Genomic DNA, 17,552 nt, shown 5'->3' on the forward strand with positions numbered 1-17,552 from the left:
TTTGGAGACTGATTACCCACCTCCCCACCCCAAAGGGCCCTGAGTGTGCGGTGGGTGTGTGACAACTGAGGGAGAGAGACTGCAGGGCTGTGTGCTCTACTGATGAGAAACTGCGATGCATGCGGGAGAAATATGTGTGTCCCCAATACGAGCGTGAGTTTGTGTTCCAGGAAGAGGCAGCGGTGTGTATGGGGGGATGCATTCTTCTAGCCCTGTGTACCCCCATCCCACAAGCAGCCTGGCCTTCATCCCCACCGCCCCTCACTCCGCACAGCCTCCAGCACCTGCCCGTGGAGCTACACCCCAGGCACAGCCCTTACAGACACACTCACTGCCTCCCCAACACCAGCTGCCTCCTCGAGCTTGTTCGTGAGGAAAACGGGGTGGGGTGGGGGCAGGACACCAACCGGTTCGCCAATGAAGCCGGTTCCCCGCTGTCCTCCTCGCCCCCTCCCTCCTGGCGCCTTCCTCGCCCCTCCCCCTCCAAGTCCCCACCGTGCGGTCCCCCGCCCCGCGCCGGCCCCCGGCCCGCCAAGCTGGCCTCCATCCCGACCCGGGGCGGCGGGCGGCGGGCGGCGGGAATCCGCGAGAGAGGGGCTCGGAGAGACCTAGTGGGGCCGAGCCCGAGAGGCTGGGACGTGCGGGAGGAGGGAGGCCCGGAGGGAGGAGGGAGGAGGGAGGAGGACGGCGAGCTGGAGCCGGCAGGCGGCGGGAGCCCGGGCGAGCCGCGTCGAGAGTGCGGTCTCCATGGCAGTGCTGGGCGCAGCCCGAGGTAAGGCGACCCCGGCCCTGTCCCCCGCGGTCCCCTCCCCACTCCCCCCGCTGCCTCCTCTCCCCTCGGGCCGGCCCTTCTTTCCCAGCCACCTGCTGTTTCTGGCCTGGAGACCTCGGTGGGTGGCAGGCCGGAGGGAGGAGCCGCCTGACCTTACCCCCTTCACCCCGAAGGGCGAGGGACCCCTGTCTGCCTGGGGGTCCCCCGACCCCCTCCCACCTTCCTCTGATCTTTCTCCTTCCTTCACCTCCTCTCTCTGTCCTTCACATCCTTCCTGCCGCCCTCTCTGAGTCCCCAGCTCTTTCTTCCTGAACCCACCCCCGGGGCCTGGGTGGGGGTGGGTGGGAAGGGGGTCCAAGGCTGTAGGAGAGGGTGTGGGGGGGGCGCTCCTGACCAAATCCCTCCACCTCCCTCTGGCTGGCCATTGCCATGGCAACTAGGGTGTATTGGGCTCCCAGGGAAGACAAAGGTGGGGGATGGACTAGGACCTCTGAGGGAGGGCAGGAGTCTAAGGTTCTTCCATAGGAAATAGACCCTCCCACTGCTGTGCCCCATTCTTACCCCTTTTACCCCATTATGCCCATCCTTCCTACTTCCACTCTGTTCAGGGTTTCACCCCCAATTTCCTCTTAGCCCCCTTCCCAGGGCTCAGTGAAGCCAGGAATCACCAAAGGCAGGACATCCTTCTTCCCATCGGAGGGAAACTGAGGCTGGGGCAGGGGAGGAAAGAGTGGGGTCCTACCAGGGGGAGTCTGAACCCTAGTAAACACTGGGCTTTTCTTCTCAGCCTCCTTATTCCCTGCTCCCTCCCTCCATTCACCTCCTCCCTGCAAAGCTTCCTCTCCAGGGGTCTCTGGGCTTCTCCTTCCATTTTCAGATACTCACTTTGCCCCCTCTTTTTATCTCTTCTGCTCAAACTCTCCTCCTTCCCCCCTAGTTTCCCCTCTTTCCATTTCTGGATGCTTCTGATGTCAGCGGTTTCCCTCTCTTTGGGTTCCCTAGCCACCCCCCTCCTCGGTCCCAGCCTCCTTTCTCCTGTCTTCCCAGATTCCCAGTGAGTGGGAGGGCGATTGTGCAGGCTCGGGGAGATGGGGCTGAGCACCAGGACCACTGGACCCAGGAGCCTGGAAGGTTGGGGAGGGGCTGTAATATCACATCCCAGTTTCCCATGAGTCCTCGAAGAGAAACAAGTCATGCCTCTGCCATACATAGCTCTGAAGAAAGATTCAGGGATGAAGACAACAGTTGAGTAGGACTGAGCAAGGGACAGAAGGAGGGACCTGGGAGCCCCAGAGGGAGGAAAGATGGCTGACAAAGGATGGGAGACAGGAGGTCAGAATAAGTTCTGGAAAGCGGGGTTCTTATCTGTGTAGGGTGTTGGAGTGGCCATCTAGTTTAAGGCAGGAGAATGACCCTGTGACCCCTAGTAACTAGTCATTTCTATAGTTTCAAGAGAAGGGAGACATTGGGAACCAGTGAGAGAGCAGCCTAGGCCCCATCTTTCCCCTCCCCCTCCTACATCTCATCTCTCCCTTGCAGTCTGTTCAGGCAGCTGAGCCTCCCCCCACACTCCTGGGGGCACCCAGAAGAGCCCTGATTGGTCAAGAACCAGAGGAAGAAGAGACTTGGACATCCTGGCATGGGGACCAGGTCTCTGCAACCAGCCTCACAGCTGGGGAAGCAGTCAGCTTGCCTCCCCCGTCAACTGTAGGGTTACTTCAGAAGGGGCCCCACCCAGTATGGAGGCTGAGGACGACCTCTGCTGACCCTCAGTCTCCTCCTCTGCCTGCAACACCTGACCTTAACTGGGTCAGACATGCAATGCTGAGCCGCAGGGTGGACCGAGGGGCAGCCTGCCTCACTCCCGGGCAAGGGTTGTGGGCATCATGGGGGTGTGTGTGAGTGGGGCTCCTGGGTGAGACCTAGCCCCCACCCCCAGGAGTTCGAGGGGGTGGGGGGACTGAGGAAGGATGGCTCGGGGTGGGGCGGGGGCGGAGGAGGCCTCCCTTCGCTCAAACGCCTTGTCCTGGCTGGCCTGCGGGCTCCTGGCACTGCTGGCCAATGCCTGGATCATCCTCAGCATCTCAGCTAAGCAGCAGAAGCACAAGCCGCTGGAGCTGCTGCTCTGCTTCCTGGCAGGCACGCACATCCTCATGGCGGCCGTGCCCCTCACCACCTTCGCGGTGGTGCAGCTCCGGCGCCAGGCCTCCTCCGACTATGACTGGAACGAGAGCATCTGCAAGGTCTTTGTGTCCACCTACTACACCCTGGCCCTGGCCACCTGCTTTACGGTCGCCTCCCTCTCCTACCATCGCATGTGGATGGTGCGCTGGCCCGTCAACTACCGCCTCAGCAACGCCAAGAAGCAGGCGCTACACGCTGTCATGGGCATCTGGATGGTCAGCTTCATCCTCTCCACACTGCCCTCCATCGGCTGGCACAACAACGGAGAGCGCTACTATGCCCGCGGCTGCCAGTTCATAGTCTCCAAGATCGGCCTCGGCTTTGGCGTCTGCTTCAGCCTCTTGCTACTTGGGGGCATTGTCATGGGGCTGGTCTGTGTGGCTATTACCTTCTACCAGACGCTGTGGGCTCGGCCCCGGAGGGCCCGGCAGGCCCGGAGAGCGGGAGGCTGGGGTGGGGCCAAGGGGGGCGGGCCAGGGGGGTTGGGTACCCGGCCAGGCTTTGAGGTGCCAGCCATTGTGGTGGAGGATGCCCGGGGGAAGCGGCGGTCCTCGCTGGACGGCTCCGAGTCGGCCAAGACATCCCTGCAGGTCACCAACTTGGTCAGCGCCATCGTCTTTCTCTATGACTCACTCACAGGGGTGCCCATCTTGGTGAGACTGGGGTCCCTCCACCTGCTCTCTCCAATACCCAGGCCCCAGCATGATCACCCGACCTCCAACTCCATCAGCCACACAAGCAGCTTCATCATCTATCTTCCCTCCTCTCCCCAACCCCACTCCATTTGTGAGTCCCCATCTCCGTCATCCATCTTCTAGTTTCCATTACCCTCAGCTCCGTAGCCTTTTCTCCAGTTACCAGCACTCAACTCCATCATCTGTCCTTGGGTTCCACTCCCTGTCTTCCGGCTCCACCATCTATCCTGCAGCTCCACTGTTCAGTGCCCCAGACCTATCATCCAGCTGCCAGGCTCCATTCCCCACTCCTGAATTTCCTCTAGACACAACAGGATCTTGAGCACTTCTGGTGGCAACCCCAGAGAGCTCACCCCACCCACCCCAGCCTTCTGCATCCTCATCTGGTCCCTATTCCTGAATTTCAATCTGTCTTCAAGTTTACTGTACCGCCTCTGCTCCCTCCCTCTGGACCCCAGGGCTCTGTTCCCAGTACTGTCTCCTGACCTTCCTCTGAGTCAGTCCCTCCCACTTTGTTCATCGTCTTCATCCTTCAGCTTTGCCTCTGCCGTGATCCTATGTACACTGAGCCATCCCCTCCTGACTTCTTGCCCCCCAGCTACATTGGGATGTGGGATCTGGGGTCGAGTGAGACCCCTCAGCTCTGGGCCCTGACCAGGGCCTCTCCTGTCCTTCTGCCAGGTGGTGAGCTTTTTCTCCCTTAAGTCGGACTCCGCTCCCCCATGGATGGTGCTGGCTGTGCTGTGGTGCTCCATGGCACAGACGCTGCTGCTGCCGTCCTTCATCTGGTCCTGCGAGCGCTACCGCGCCGACGTGCGCACGGTGTGGGAGCAGTGCGTGGCTATCATGTCCGAGGAGGATGGCGACGACGGTCAGAGGAGGGACTGGGCTTTTGCTTTCCTGGGCATCAGCTTCCTTTCCTGACCTTTTCTAGCCGCCCTTCTCCGTGTGGGGACGGGCTGCCCTGGAGTGCCCCCTGCTGGACAGAACCTGTGCTGCCCCTGGGTTGATTCCAGGCTCCCCTTTTCCCAATCATCACCCTTATGTACACCCACTGCTTCCTTCTGCACTGAGGGCTCCCTCCACTGGGGGTCAGTTCCCTCTGGAAGCCTACACTACCCAGCTCTGCCTCCAGAGTCCCAACACAACCATAAAGGAAGGATGTGAAACAAAGGGGGAATCTAAGCTTCCTGAGGGACCCCCCCCCCCAGCTATAGACAGCTTCGGGGATGGGGGGGACTGTTTCAATTAAGTGTGTCTGTATGTATGAATGACTAGGGATTCAGCATTGGACACTACAGACATTAGCCACTCTTGCTTTCCTCTTGGAGTTCACAGACTAATGGGAACAGGAAGATTCCCTGGGGGAGCTTAAAAGGGGGTTGGAGCTTTTAAAGGGGAGTGGGAGGTGCGCATTCGCTGCCTGTGACCACTCTGCCCCTTTTCTCTCCTAGATGGGGGCTGTGATGACTATGCAGATGGCCGAGTATGCAAGGTTCGCTTTGATGCCAATGGGGCCACAGGACCAGGAGCCAGGGACCCCACCCAAGTGAAGCTGCTGCCTGGAAGGCACATGCTCTTTCCCCCTCTTGAGAGGGTCCACTACTTACAGGTATGGGACTAGACGGTACACTTCCTGTCCTAGTTACTTTTCTCCAGTCTGTTACCCAACCCCCTCCCCCATTCCCTATTCCTGGCCTGCAGGGCACATTAGGGGTAGGTGAAAGGAGGACGTGGTGAGGGAGGCTCCTCTTCAGGCCTCTCAAAACCAGGTTTGCCCAACAGAAGATGTTTTGCAAAAGTTTAAGGGGTGGCGCCATCGTGCAGAGGAACCCCACTTTGGTTCCTGCCTCTAGCCGCTTGTCCCTGCAGCACCTCTGGGTCTACTTGCTCTTCTCCCCAGGTCCCTCTGTCCCGCCGTCTGTCCCACGATGAGACCAATATCTTCTCTAATCCTCGGGCACCAGGCTCCTTCCTGCACAAGTGGTCATCCTCTGATGACATCCGGGTCCTCCCAGCCCAGAGCCGGGCCCTAGGGGGCCCTCCTGAGTACCTAGGACAAAGACAAAGGCCAGAGGATGAGGAGGAGGAGGAGAAGGCTGAAGGTGGGGGGCTGGCCAGCCTCCGCCAATTCCTGGAGGGTGGGGCTCTGGGGTCAGCTGGGGGACCCCCACGGGGTCCTGGCTTCTTCCGTGAGGAGATCACCACCTTCATCGATGAGACACCTCTGCCTTCTCCGGCTGCCTCTCCAGGGCCCTCTCCTCGCCGGCCCAGGCCGCTGGGCCTCTCACCACGCCGACTCTCCCTTGGGTCCCCTGATAGCAGAGCCATTGGACTTCCTTTGGGCCTAAGTGCAGGGCGACGCTGCTCCCTGACAGGTGGTGAGGGGAGTGCGAGAGCTTGGGGAGGATCCTGGGGCCCAGGTAATCCCATCTTCCCCCAGCTGACCCTGTGAATCCAAGAGGACCTGCTGGACTCAGAGGAGGGGGCCTGGGTGGGTAACACCTCGATCCATCACTGAGCCTGGGGCAGCTGCCTCCAGACTCCGGGGAGATGGGCACTGGATCTGGGGCCCTGGAACCCCTGCTGTCTCCCATCCAAGTGACCAGATGCCCTAATCACCTCCCATCAACCCTAGCAAAATGTATTAAAGTCTAAAGTGTTACCATGGAAACCTCTGTGTCCAGTGTGCTATGGTGGCAAAGGGATGGTCAGAGGCTTGGGGGTGGAGAGGCTCACAGAGGACAAAATAGAGCAGGGGAAGAGGACAGAGGCACAGAAATACACACAGAGAAAGCCAAACAGGCAGACACACAGAAACAGGCTTATGACAGCATGCTGAGCTGGGGTGGGGGGGCATGGGGAGAAACTTGGGGTTTTGGGGTGTGAAGGAGCTTTGTTGAGTTCTGTAGAGATGCTTGTAGAGTAGGTCTCTATCTCCCATGCCTCAACTCCCCTTCTTGCCCCAAATCTGTACCGGCCCACTTGGAAAGGCTTTGAGCAGATGGTGTCACAGGCCTGGAGTTTACCCTCCTCCCTGCTGCTTTCTGAAGATCTTTTTCCAAATGTGTGTGGGTGGGTAAGTATGTGGGAGGCACGCACACTCCTTTTTCTGGACCCAGGAGTGCAGGGGAACAGAGCTGCAGTAGCTACTCCCACCCCGTGGGCCTCAGGGGTTGGGGTCAGGGATCTAAGAGGCTCCTCACGCTCTCTCCTGAGCACCAGGCCTGCTCCAGTGTCAGCTGTCTGCCCGGCTCCCTTCACGGTCCGTTTCCTGTCCCGCACTACCCGCTGGTCCGAAAGCCCGCGTTCTGGAAGTTCTGCCTGACTTCCCCCGACTCCTGTTTCTCTCTCATACCGGCCTCTCCCGGGGTTGGTTCTCGGCCTCATCAGCTCCCTTCGGCGACGCTCATTCCTTCTCTCTTCCTCTCCTCCCTCCTCTCCATCTCTCCTTCCTTTCCCCTCCCTCTCCCTTCCCCCTTTCCTCCCTCTCTCCCTCCGCTCCCGCATTTCCCTCCGGCAGCCAGCCGGCCGCTCTGGCATCATGCTCCGGCTCCTCCGGTTGCTCCTGCTCCTGCTGCTGCTGCCTCCCCCGGGGTCCCCCGAGCCCCCCGGCCTGGCCCCGCTGTCCCCCGGGGCGCCTCCTCAGGCCCCCGACTTGCTCTACGCGGACGGTCTGCGCGCCTACGCGGCGGGGGCCTGGGCGCCGGCGGTGGCGCTGCTGCGGGAGGCGCTGCGGAGCCAGGCGGCGCTGGGCCGCGCGCGGCGGGACTGCGGGGCGCGCTGTGCGGCGGAACCGGGGACCGCCCTCCCCGCCGCCCCGGGACCCGACTCCGGGACGAGAGCGGCGCGGGCCGCATGGGAACCGCTGCTCCTCCGCGCCGCGCTCCGCCGCGCCGAGTGCCTGACCCAGTGCGGGGCGCGCAGGCTGGGCCCGGGGGGCGCGGCGCGGCTGCGAGTGGTGAGCGCGCTCCGGGACGCCTTCCGCCGCCGGGAGCCCTACAACTACTTGCAGAGGGCCTACTACCAGGTGCGCGGCGGCCCGGCCCCGTGGGTCCTCCCCGCCCGGCTGCCGTCCTCCCCCCAGCCTCCTCCCTGCTCCCCGGGAGGGGCCGCGCGCCAGTGCCCGGACTCGGGTGGGGCTGTGTTGATAGGACCTCTCCTTGGGAGTCGGTCCTGTCGAACTGCGACAAACAAGCACCCATCGAGGTGGCAGAGGGACAACCTCGGGAGTGTGGGAGCAAAGTTGGGATGGGGGGCATGCGGCGGGGTGGAAGCAGATCGAAGATGGAGGGCAGGGGCCTGACGGTTTAGGAAGTCTGACTGAGACCTACGTGGGGTGACAGCCGCCGCTTCCCAGGAATGAAGCAGAGCGAGCAGGGGCGTAACGCGCCGCTGGAGAGAGAGCGTGGGGGCCGTGGTGGGGGGTGAGTGAGTGTGAGCCTTCGCTTGGGCTAGCGGGGAACTCGGGAAGGGAAGAAGACGCGGACGAGGATAAGGGGCCGCGTGTCCAGGGGCAGGGGCAGTGGACACTGGCAGCTTCTGGTACGGTAGCTTCTGGCTGCTAACTAACGCCTACGTGGCCGGGGAAGGGGGGCGTTGGTCACACGCACCTCAGCTCAGGGTCCTAGAGACCTGCGGCTTTTGCTGGCCGCTCAGGTCACCCCGGCTTCCCCACCTCACTTAACCATCATTTCCATCTAGTCTCCCAAACTGAGGCCCCAGGTTCCTCTGCCTATATCCCACCCACTCCAAAATCTTTAGACCCCCCCCCCCTTTCCTTAGCTACCAGACTCCTGAGAGTCCCAACATACTGGGGGTCTGGAGGTTGGGAGGTGGGCACTTCTGACCAATAAGTCTTCAGAAGGCTCTGGGGCAGTGCCAAGTGTGTCTAGGGTTGGGGTGGGCTGGTGAGGGGGCAGAGTCTGACACCCCCACCTCAGGGCTGACTCCCTCATCCTTCCCGCTTCTCAGCTGAAGAAGTTGGACCTGGCAGCAGCCGCAGCACACACCTTCTTTGTAGCAAACCCAACACACCTGCAGATGCGGGAGGACATGGCTAAGTACAGACGAATGACCGGGGTTCGGCCCCAGAGCTTCCGGGACCTGGAGACACCCCCATATTGGGTGAGACCCTCAGCATGGCCCCAAGCCTATCCCGAGCCTCTAACTGGCTGGGTACTGGACTGTGGCCCTGTCCACTGGGCATCAGGAAATCTGGGTACTGTCCTCGGTGACCCTGGATGGGGAGTCCCTCTCTGGGACTTCGTTCTCTTCCTGAGGATCACTAAAGCCCTGTGTCCCAACATTCTGATTCTGAGGTTCGCCCTTGTATTCCCCAAGGACTGGGGAACTGGGACCCAGAGTCCAGGCCCCAAAGGGGACCAACTCCCCTCCCCTTCTTTCTACCTCCCAATCTCCTTCGGCACCCCCTCCCCCAGGATCTCAGGTGACTTACCACTCCCTCCACAATAGGCAGCCTATGACACTGGCCTGGAGCTACTGGGGCGCCAGGAGGCAGGACTGGCACTGCCCTGGCTAGAGGAGGCCCTGCAGGAGAGCCTGGCCCAGATGGAGAGCTGCCGGGCTGACTGTGAGGGGCCTGAGGAGCAGCAGAGGGAAGAAGATGAGCAGGAAGGGACAGGGAGCCAGGGGGGCCTCTATGAGGCCATTGCAGGTACAGAGCCGGGAGTGCGGGGGTGCATGGGGGGAGGCACGTCACAAGCTGAGTGGCTCAGGTGTGTCTCCCACAGTGCACTGGATTCGGGTCCTGCAGTGCCGGCAGCGCTGTGTGGGGGACACGGCCACACGTCCTGGTCGCAGCTTCCCTGTCCCCGACTTCCTGCCCGGCCAGCTGAAGCGGCTGCATGAGGCCTATGCTCAGGGTCAGTTGGGGAAGGGTGAGCCCGGGGGATGACTAGGGTTGGAAACACGGAGAGTGAAGGTTTCTCTCTGATGGTACCCTAAGCCCCCTCTCTCCATCCCTCCATCTGTCTCTGCATCTGTAGTTGGTCAGGGCTCCTCGGGGACCGTCACCTTGGGAGGACTCTAATTTGCTCTCCTTTGGCACCATTGTGGAAAGCCCGGGATGGGGTCACAGGGCTCCTCCTGCCCTTGCTGCTTCTCACCCTCCTTTACTCTCTCCTCTGCCTCCTCTCTGAACTCTGCCTGCGCAGCTCAGGTATGTTCCAGGAAGCTTTGGAAAGAAGCAGTGGATGAGCCTGTCTGCGGGTGGGCTGGGGGCTCTGGAGTCGGTTGGCACTGGGGACCACCTTCTCCGGCTCTGCCTCTGTCCCGCTGGCTTCTCACCTCCGCCCAGGGATTGCTGCGGCACTGGGTCTGTGTGCCCTGCCCCACACTGTTGCTCTGTCTCCAGTGGGGAATCTGTCCCAGGCTGTGGAAAGTGTCCTGAGCGTCCTGCTTTTCTACCCGGAGGATGAGGCTTCCAAGAAGGCTCTGGACCAGTACCAGGCCCAGCTGGGAGAGCCAAGACCCAGCCTTGGGCCGAGAGAGGTAACTGCCTCCGCACTACCCTGTGAAGTACCCCTACTTCAAACAGATACTTGAGAGACAGCACCTGGAGCCCACCCCTATCCCCGCCAAAGGCCACCCCAAGCCCAGCATCTGGCTTGTCTCCACTGCCCGCGCCCCACTTAGACTCTCCTTCTGAGTCCAAGCGCCAGCTGGGCCCCTCCCCTTAACCTCACTCCTGCCCGCCCCCACCTTATGCACGAGTGCACACACGTGTGTGCACACACTCACACACATACACACTCCCCCCTCAGTCTGAGCCCCGACACCCTGAAGCTGCTGAGGGAGGAGGGTTGAACCGGGGGCACAGCCAGCAGTAGGGAGCCTGGGGCTCCTCCAGCCGTAACTTCCTGCACCCCCACCCCCGCCTGCTCCCTGTGTCCACCCACCTCAGGACATCCAGAGCTTTGTCCTTCGATCCCTGGGGGAGAAGAGGCAGCTCTACTATGCTATGGAGCACCTGGGGACCAGCTTCAAGGATCCTGTGAGTGACCCCACTTCTCAGGAGGGAGACAACAGTGATGCCCTACGTGGATGTATCGCATCAGTCCCCCCCCAACAGCCTTTCCTATTTCTCCACAACCCTGTGAGGCCTGAGAGGACACTGTGTCCCTGGGTCACAGGGACAGAGGCAGGTGCCTGTCGTTAAGGGCGGTTTTGGGGTCATGCGGTCCTCTGTGTTGGTCTCTCCTCTGCCACAAACAAGCTCTGGACCTTCACTTGGCTCAGCCTCAATTTCCTCACCTGTAAAATGGGAACAATCACACTTATCTCATAGGGCTGTTGAAGCCCCGCATTGGCTACAAAGTACAGACATCTCTGCTGCTGCTGCTTTTATTACTCTTCTTCTTGCTGCTGTTTTTATTGTAATGAGGGGAAACTAAAGGGCAGAGGTGACTCTCGCTAGTACTATAGCATTAGGCAGGGCTTCTCAACCTTGTTAGCGCTACTGACATTTTAAACCATACTTCCTTATTGGAGAAAAGGGATGATCCAGGAATGTGAGGCAGCCAAGGCCAGCTTCTCTGACCTCTTCCCAGTAGGTGTCGCCAGCGCTCCCTGAGTCACGACCATCAGCACTGTTTGCAGACATAGCAGTGTCCCCTGACTGGCAAATCTCCCTGTTTGGGAACCGCTGACTTAAAGCGTAGACTCTGAAGCTAGTTTAAATCCCGACTCTGTCCCTTACCAGCTGTGTGACATGATCATGTTACTTTACGTCTTTGTATCTCAGAGTCCTCAACTGCAAAATGGGCACATTAACACTGCCTGTTCGAGGGGGGAGGGTATGACTCAAGGGCAGAGTGCATGCTTAGCATGCATGGGGTCCTGGGTTTAATGCCTGGTACCTCCTCTAAAAATAAATAAATAAATAAATAAATACATAAATAAATACCTCCCCCTGCCACAAACAACAACAAAAAGCAACAACAACAAAAAAGGAAAAAGTACTTGTTTGATAAGCCTATTGTGAACTTTAAATGGCAAACCCCACTTCCATGTATAAAGCTCTTAGACCAGCACCTGGCCAATAGTGCCATACAAGTGCTATGTTGTTGTTGTTACGTTATTAATATTGTTATTACAGAGTTGGGCCCAGTGTCCAGGGCTCCCGACAGTGAGTCCAGGGCTTTCCCACCTCCACCTTCTCCTCTGGAAGCAGGAGGACCTTCATGTGATTGTTCAGAGTCTACGATCAGGGATTCAGGGGTGGACTTGATGGGTGATGGTGCTTTTCCTGACTGTCCCAGGATCCCTGGACCCCGGCAGCTGTCATCCCGGAGGCTCTTAGAGAAAAGCTCAGGTAGGAGATGCCTGTGTCGGGAGGGGCGTGGCCTGAGCTGGAAGAGGATGGGAGGGGCCCGGGGAGGCCGGGTCTGGGGAAGATGGGTCTGGCTGGCCTGTGCCTCCACTGAGCATATCTCTCACCCCTGAGAGAGGATCAGGAGAAGAGGCCGTGGGACCATGAGCCTCCTCAGCCGAAGCCCTTGACTCACTGGAAGGGTGAGTTCCTGGGACAGCAGGAGGCAGGAGCCCAGAGAGGCTGGGGCTGCCCTCAGGGGACCCTCAACCCCCTCTGCCCCATCCCTCCCCTGCAGATGTCCTCCTCCTGGAGGGAGTAACCCTGACCCAGGATGCCAGACAGCTGAATGGGTCCGAGAGAGCAGTGCTGGATGGGCTGCTCACCCCAGCCGAGTGTGGGGTGCTGCTGCAGCTGGCCAAGGTGAGGAGACCTGTCAGTCGGTGGCACGGTGGCTGGCTGGGGACCCGCAGGCACAGCTGCCTTCTCCCTGGCTCTTGGCCAGCCTCCTGTCCTGCCCTCTGACTCCCCAGTGGGGAAATGGTTCTTGCCACTGTCTCACTGCTGTGGACAAGTTCCTTTTCCTCTCAGCTTAGCTGACATGGGCTGGACATTTTACAAAGGAATTTTCCTAGAGATTGACAGGAAGAACAAAACAAAACACAGAAAGGCGTTAAATAGGGGTGAGTGCTTGGTTGGCCGGGGCCTTAGTTACTGGCTCAGCCGCGGGCGCAGCAGACACACAGCCTTCTTCTCCATCATCACATCCCCTCCTAGTTTGGGTTGAATGATCCATATTCACCAGGCTGAGTCTGCCATTTTATGAATCTTTGGTCCTCATCCTGGGCTAGTATTCGTTCAACACTCACTCTCTGAGTGCTTGCTGTGTACTGGAAACTCCTAGGTTCCAGAGAGGTAGACAAACACAGACCGTGCATTCAGGAGCTCAGTGTATAGAGAAGGAATTGGACGTGGAGACACATAATCAGAGTGGGTGATGAGTTTGATAAAAGAAGTATGTAGTCATCCAAGTAGAAGCCCTGAGATGCAAAGTCATGGAAGGTTTATGGGAGAGGGTGGCATTTGAGCTCCGTCTGAAGGTTGAGTGAACCAGGCAGAGAGGGAAGGAAAGTCAGGCTGCGAGGTAGCAGAATGAGGGGGGTCCTGGGAACGGCAGTGGAGCACAGGAGTTAAGAGCATGGGCCAGTCCCAACGGTGATGACCAGTGTGACCTTGGGCCACATATTTTCACATCTCTGAGCCTAGTTTCCTCCTCTATGAGATGGGGCTAAATGCAGCGGTTTTGTTGTAGGGTTGTTGCAAGGGTTAAATGAGTTAGCACATGGCAGAGCTCTTCGAAGAATCTAGAAAGTGTTCAGTATTAGCTGTCACCATTGCAGGCTGTGTATTATCCAGAGGCAGTATAGGAGTGGAGGCACAGGAGAGATGGGGAAGGACCTCTGCACCCTACCGAGGACTTAGGACTTTTTTTGTAGTTGGTGGACAGCTTTCTGAAGGATTTAAGGAGGGGTTGACTTTCCTGTTGCTGTAGAACCTCCAAGTGCAGGATCTGGAGTCCCCATCCTGCAGGACCAGGAGCTCCCTCTAGTGGCACTGTGGAGAATGCAGTGGGAGAGGGAAGTAGGGGAGTTTCTGGGGTGATGCAAGAGCGCCCCTGCCCTATAGGGCCTCATTTCAAGGGGATGAAGATGGGGACAGATGAGAAATATTTAGAAAATCAAAGATAGAGAAGCTAAGATAGAGGACTGAATCTATGTGGAAGACGATGAAAGAATGGAGTCAAGGATGATCCCCAAATATCAGACCTTCTTCCTATTCCTTGATTACACTAAACTCATTCTGGCCTCAGGACCTTTGCACTTGCTATTCCTGCTGCCTAGAAAAATTTTTTTCTTTCAGATATTCCTTCATATCATTTAATTTAAATTTAGATGTCACCTCGTCAGTTAGCTGTCCCCTGACTCCTGCTGGGGGATGCTCAAGGTTGTAACCCTGCTCTAATTTTCTGTAACACTTATCACCATCTGAGTTGATCTGGTTTGTTTGTTTGTTTGTTTATTATTTCAAAATATAAACCCCATGAAAGCAGGAACTTTTCATGTTCATAGTTGAGTCCCCAGTGCCTAGAACAGTGGCTGACACATAGTAGATGCTCAGTACCTACTGAATGAATGCATGAATTTAGGAATAGAGGGCTAGATGCCTTGGGTGGCTAGGTGGCCTCTAAGAGATGCGGTTTATATATGGGGTAACTAGGTAGTGGTACTCTGAGTTTAAAGAGGTGTCAGAAAAGGGACATCCAAATACCAGGAGACCTCCAGGTGATGCGAGTCAGGTAGGCAGTTGGGTAACTGGGACTCAGCATCCAGGGTTCTCACGTTCTCCAAGAGAGTGTCAGGTGGGAAAAAGTCGGAGAGAGATACCTGGTCGGATGCTATGTCCCCACCTGAAGTTAGCCAGGACCTGGCCCCGGTCCTGCCAGTGTCCCATTCCAGACAGACTCCTCTATTCTCAGCTCATCGGGGATGAGTGGTCTTGCCCCTCCTGCCTCACTCCCGCAGCTGTCCTTACCTCTCAGAGCCCCTTCCTCTGCACAGAGTTCTCTCCAGAGTTCTCTGCACAGCCCCCTCGGCGAGTGGGATTCCAGATCTTTACCAGCAGTGACAGCACAGATGTGGAGATAGTCATTCTCTGGGAAAAAAAAGCAGCTGCTCAGAGAACTCCGGGAGCTTCTACCCTCTTCCAGGGAGTGGGAGGGTTGGAGGGAAGGCCGGGTATAGCCCTGTGGGCAGTGAAGGGGGGCAGTAGCCGGGGACCCAGCGGAAGTGACTCCACACTCAGTGCCCTCCCTGTTTAGGATGCAGCTGAGGCTGGAGCCAGGTCGGGCTATCGGGGCCGCCGCTCCCCACACACCCCCCACGAACGCTTTGAGGGGCTTACGGTGCTCAAGGCTGCACAGGTGAGAAGAGGTGCCCATGGCCTGGTCTGATGCCGGAACCTGAGCGAGCTGGGCATCGGGGCCCAGCGTCTCCTGGGAGGGGCGGGGAGGCGCTCTCATAGGAGCAGCCGAGGCCTCTGCCCAGGGCAGAGGAGGGGGTTCCAGACCGAGGGGCCCATGTTGTCGTCAGTGGGAGGAGCAGGTTGGGCTAATGGGCTGCTGAGCCCCAAACTGTAGGCGGAGGTAGCGGAATTGGTGCCGGGTCGGTAGCTGGGACCATCCTTCCAACCCGCCCCTTCCCTCCTTCCTTTCGCTGCCTGCAGCTGGCCCGGGCCGGGGCCGTGGGCAGTCAGGGTGCTCAGCTGCTCCTGGAGGTGAGCGAGCGCGTGCGGACCCTGACACAGGCCTACTTCTCCCCAGATCGGCCCCTGCACCTCTCCTTCACCCACCTGGTGTGCCGCAGTGCCGTAGAAGGTAACCACCGGGGAGCCCGGCCGCTCCTCCCCACCCTGGGCCCCTGTTGGGCCCTGTACACCCTCAGCTGTGTGGTTTCAGTCTTCACTCCAGGAAGACTGACCCCTCTGCCCGGGCTGCGGCCAGCTCCTCGGCCGGGCTGTGACCCTGGAGCTGCAGGGCGGGTGTGGATGGGCTTCCACCAGGCCCCTTTGCTTCCCAGGAGAGCAAGCGCAGCGCATGGACCTGAGCCACCCGGTGCATGCAGACAACTGCGTCCTGGACCCCGACACCGGGGAGTGCTGGCGGGAGCCCCCGGCCTATACCTACCGGGACTACAGGTGGGCGGCCCTCCAGGGTTCGGGCAGGTGGGCCTGGCCGGGTGGGGGTCTCACTGCCTCCCGTCTTCCTCCCTCCCCAGTGGACTCCTCTACCTCAACGATGACTTCCAGGGTGGGGACCTGTTCTTCACGGAGCCCAACGCCCTCAGGGTCACGGTAAGTGGGGCGATGTGGCAGGGAGCCCAGCTGTGGGCTCAGGATTCAAAACAGAAGGTTCCCAGAGGCAAATGCAGGGAAATGGATGGGCCCCCTTAACCATCTCCTTTCCTGGCCTCCCCAACACCTCCCACCACGTGTCTTTTCAGGGCCTCTCCTAGCAGGGGTCCATTATGCCAGGAGACCCTGCCTTCCGCATTTGCCTCACCTCCTAAGGGAGGGCGAGTGAAGCGCAGAACCCCAAACCCCTGTTCCAGGTGGAAGCTCGGGGCTGGGATTGGTGGAAGGGGAGGAACAGTGATTTTTTACCATGAATTGCTCTGTCTTACCCAGTTACTGCCTTCTCTGCTACCACCACCAGCTACCTGTAATCCAAGCCCTCCTTGGGGTGGAAAAATTTCCCCAAGATCCCTCCACCCAGAACCCAGGGTTTGTTACCGCACCCATCCCCTCAGATGGCTTCACACCTGGTTCAAAGGGTTGGCCAGGAAAAGTCAGGGCACCTGGGGGATGGGCCAACCCAAGGCCCTTGAGGGAGGCCCCTTCTCCCTTCGGCTCCAACGCCTCTGGCCTCAGGCTGGCATTCGTGCTCCCCAAGTGGAGGTCCATTTCCCATTTGCCCCAAGATAGTCCCTGAATTAAGGAGGGAGAAGTGGTAGGCAAGAAAGCTGACCTTTCCGGGGCCCCTGCCCCCGTCCTGCTCTTGGGCAGGAGTCAGGGCCAAGTTCTCTGAGGGACTTTCCCTGGAGCTGACCCCACCCTCACCCCCAGGCGCAGGTTCGACCTCGCTGCGGGCGCCTCGTGGCCTTCAGCTCTGGTGGGGAGAATCCCCATGGCGTGTGGGCTGTGACAAGGGGACGGCGCTGTGCCCTGGCGCTGTGGCACACGTGGGCACCTGAGCACAGGGAGCAGGTGAGGAGGAGCGGGAGTAGTGGTGTGAGGTGTGGGCAGGGGCTGAGATCACCCAGGGAAGGTCCTTGGGGCAGGGAGGCAGGGGATGGAGCCAGACCCTCCTCCCCATCTCCCAGGAGTGGACAGAAGCCAAAGAGCTGCTGCAGGAGCCAGAGGAGGAGGAAGAAGAAATGCCCAGCAGAGACCCTGCCCCAGAACCCCCCAGCCGCAGGCTTCAGCGGGTCCAGGACAAGGCTGGGAAGCCATCTCGTGTCCGAGAGGAGCTGTGAGGGGCTGAGCCAGCTTGACTTGTGAAGGGTCCACCTTGATGCCAGGGTCCACCTTGATGCCAAGACCCACGAGAAGCCCCTATGTGACAGGAGGAGAACAGCCAGCTCTCTGTCCCTGCACCCCCATCCTCTTGGGGATCATGAGGGCCATCAGCCCTGGACTCAGAGGACACGGCACAGACTGGCCTGGGGGGCCAGGCTTGGCCCCAGCTGGCAGACCTCCTGCCCTGGGACAGACAGAAGACTGGACGCCACCCTGGAAAGAAATGGCAGTGGGTAGGGCCCGACTGCGGGGTTTAAAGGAGGAGGAAGAGAGGGAGGACACCCCGCTGCCCTCTCCCAGCCTGTCAATAAAGGTCCTGAAGACCCTCAGCCAGGGCCCAGTCAAGTGTCTTGCAGTTTGCAGTTTCGGGGTGGCTGAAGGTGGGAGTGGCGGTGGCTGTGGCTGGCCTGGGAGGAGACAGGTATCTTGGGCCTCT

The 17,552-nt window shown here is 59.4% G+C and overlaps 2 protein-coding genes across 6 annotated transcripts; both read left to right on the plus strand.

The window, feature by feature from the left end:
* Positions 1-734: 734 nt before the first annotated feature.
* On the plus strand, positions 735-6,945 carry GPR162 (G protein-coupled receptor 162). 4 transcript variants are annotated; one of them, XM_074357646.1, is made up of 5 exons: positions 735-772; positions 2,312-3,609; positions 4,333-4,522; positions 5,106-5,263; positions 5,555-6,945. In XM_074357646.1, the coding sequence occupies exons 2-5, from the start codon at positions 2,743-2,745 to the stop codon at positions 6,104-6,106; spliced, it is 1,767 nt and encodes a 588-aa protein (XP_074213747.1). In that variant the 5' UTR covers positions 735-772; positions 2,312-2,742; the 3' UTR covers positions 6,107-6,945. The 4 variants fall into 4 exon arrangements, with proteins under 4 accessions (XP_074213747.1, XP_074213749.1, XP_074213748.1 ...); XM_074357648.1 differs by lacking the exon at positions 735-772 and adding an exon at positions 779-1,903; XM_074357647.1 differs by lacking the exon at positions 735-772 and adding an exon at positions 1,880-2,016.
* Positions 6,946-7,059: 114 nt separating this feature from the next.
* On the plus strand, positions 7,060-17,445 carry P3H3 (prolyl 3-hydroxylase 3). 2 transcript variants are annotated; one of them, XM_074357645.1, is made up of 15 exons: positions 7,060-7,681; positions 8,626-8,778; positions 9,127-9,328; positions 9,390-9,536; positions 10,028-10,164; positions 10,577-10,666; positions 11,934-11,986; positions 12,119-12,186; positions 12,282-12,406; positions 14,862-14,963; positions 15,266-15,416; positions 15,619-15,736; positions 15,817-15,892; positions 16,664-16,804; positions 16,921-17,445. In XM_074357645.1, exons 1-15 carry the CDS (start codon positions 7,196-7,198, stop codon positions 17,071-17,073), a joined length of 2,202 nt encoding a protein of 733 aa, XP_074213746.1. In that variant the 5' UTR covers positions 7,060-7,195; the 3' UTR covers positions 17,074-17,445. The 2 variants fall into 2 exon arrangements, with proteins under 2 accessions (XP_074213746.1, XP_074213745.1); XM_074357644.1 differs by having other exon boundaries at positions 9,405-9,536.
* Positions 17,446-17,552: the final 107 nt, after the last annotated feature.

The sequence above is a fragment of the Camelus bactrianus genome, chromosome 34 (assembly GCF_048773025.1).
Source record: "Camelus bactrianus isolate YW-2024 breed Bactrian camel chromosome 34, ASM4877302v1, whole genome shotgun sequence".
In the NCBI taxonomy this organism is placed as follows: Eukaryota; Metazoa; Chordata; class Mammalia; order Artiodactyla; family Camelidae; genus Camelus; species Camelus bactrianus.